Here is a 531-nt window from a genome sequence, read left to right as displayed (position 1 = left end):
GGGGGGGGGGGGGTGCCCCCAGAAGCGGTGAGCACTGCCCAGCCTCCAGTAGCCAGGGACACAATACAAGGGGGTGGGGGGTTGGCAGCATCCCATTTAGCTCCTAAGAAAAGTTAAGAGAGCCCCTCACCCCTCTGCTGTCCTCTCAGAATCAGAAACCACTTCTCAAAGGTGTTTGGACGGTCAATAGGTAGAGCTACAGGAAGAGAAAAAGAAAAGACACGCACACTCACACAAAAAGGATTTAATAAATGTCGAAAATACTGCAATGTATTGATCCACAGGGAGGGGAGTGGCAAACAGCCCGGTGCAGCGTGTTGAAAGTGTTGTGCTTTCTCCCAACCTCAGTTTCCCCGTTTGACAATGGGACCAAGCCTATTTACCACACCTGAGACTCGAAGAATTTAACCAGATCAGACGGTTGGAGGCGCCGCGTGCGCACCGCACACGGTGTCACACGCGGCAGTAGCTCCACACAAGGCTTCAAGCTTCAGTTGCCGGCTCTGAGGCGCCGGAACAGTGCAACAGGCT

The 531-nt window shown here is 53.9% G+C and overlaps 1 protein-coding gene across 1 annotated transcript in view; it reads right to left on the bottom strand.

Annotated features, from left to right (window-relative positions):
- LOC103672936 (rho GTPase-activating protein 36) overlaps positions 1 to 531 on the bottom strand; it is a 9,271-nt gene that overhangs the window by 7,583 nt on the left and 1,157 nt on the right. Inside the window, exon 2 of the mRNA XM_040627387.1 lies at positions 131 to 196. Within this exon, the coding sequence (XP_040483321.1) occupies positions 131 to 196 (66 nt within the window). The remainder of the gene's footprint in view (positions 1 to 130; positions 197 to 531) is intronic.

The sequence above is a fragment of the Ursus maritimus genome, assembly GCF_017311325.1.
Source record: "Ursus maritimus isolate PB19 chromosome X unlocalized genomic scaffold, ASM1731132v1 scaffold_X1, whole genome shotgun sequence".
In the NCBI taxonomy this organism is placed as follows: Eukaryota; Metazoa; Chordata; class Mammalia; order Carnivora; family Ursidae; genus Ursus; species Ursus maritimus.
Note: the sequence above shows the minus strand (reverse complement) of the source record. Positions and strands in the feature narration are given on the sequence as shown.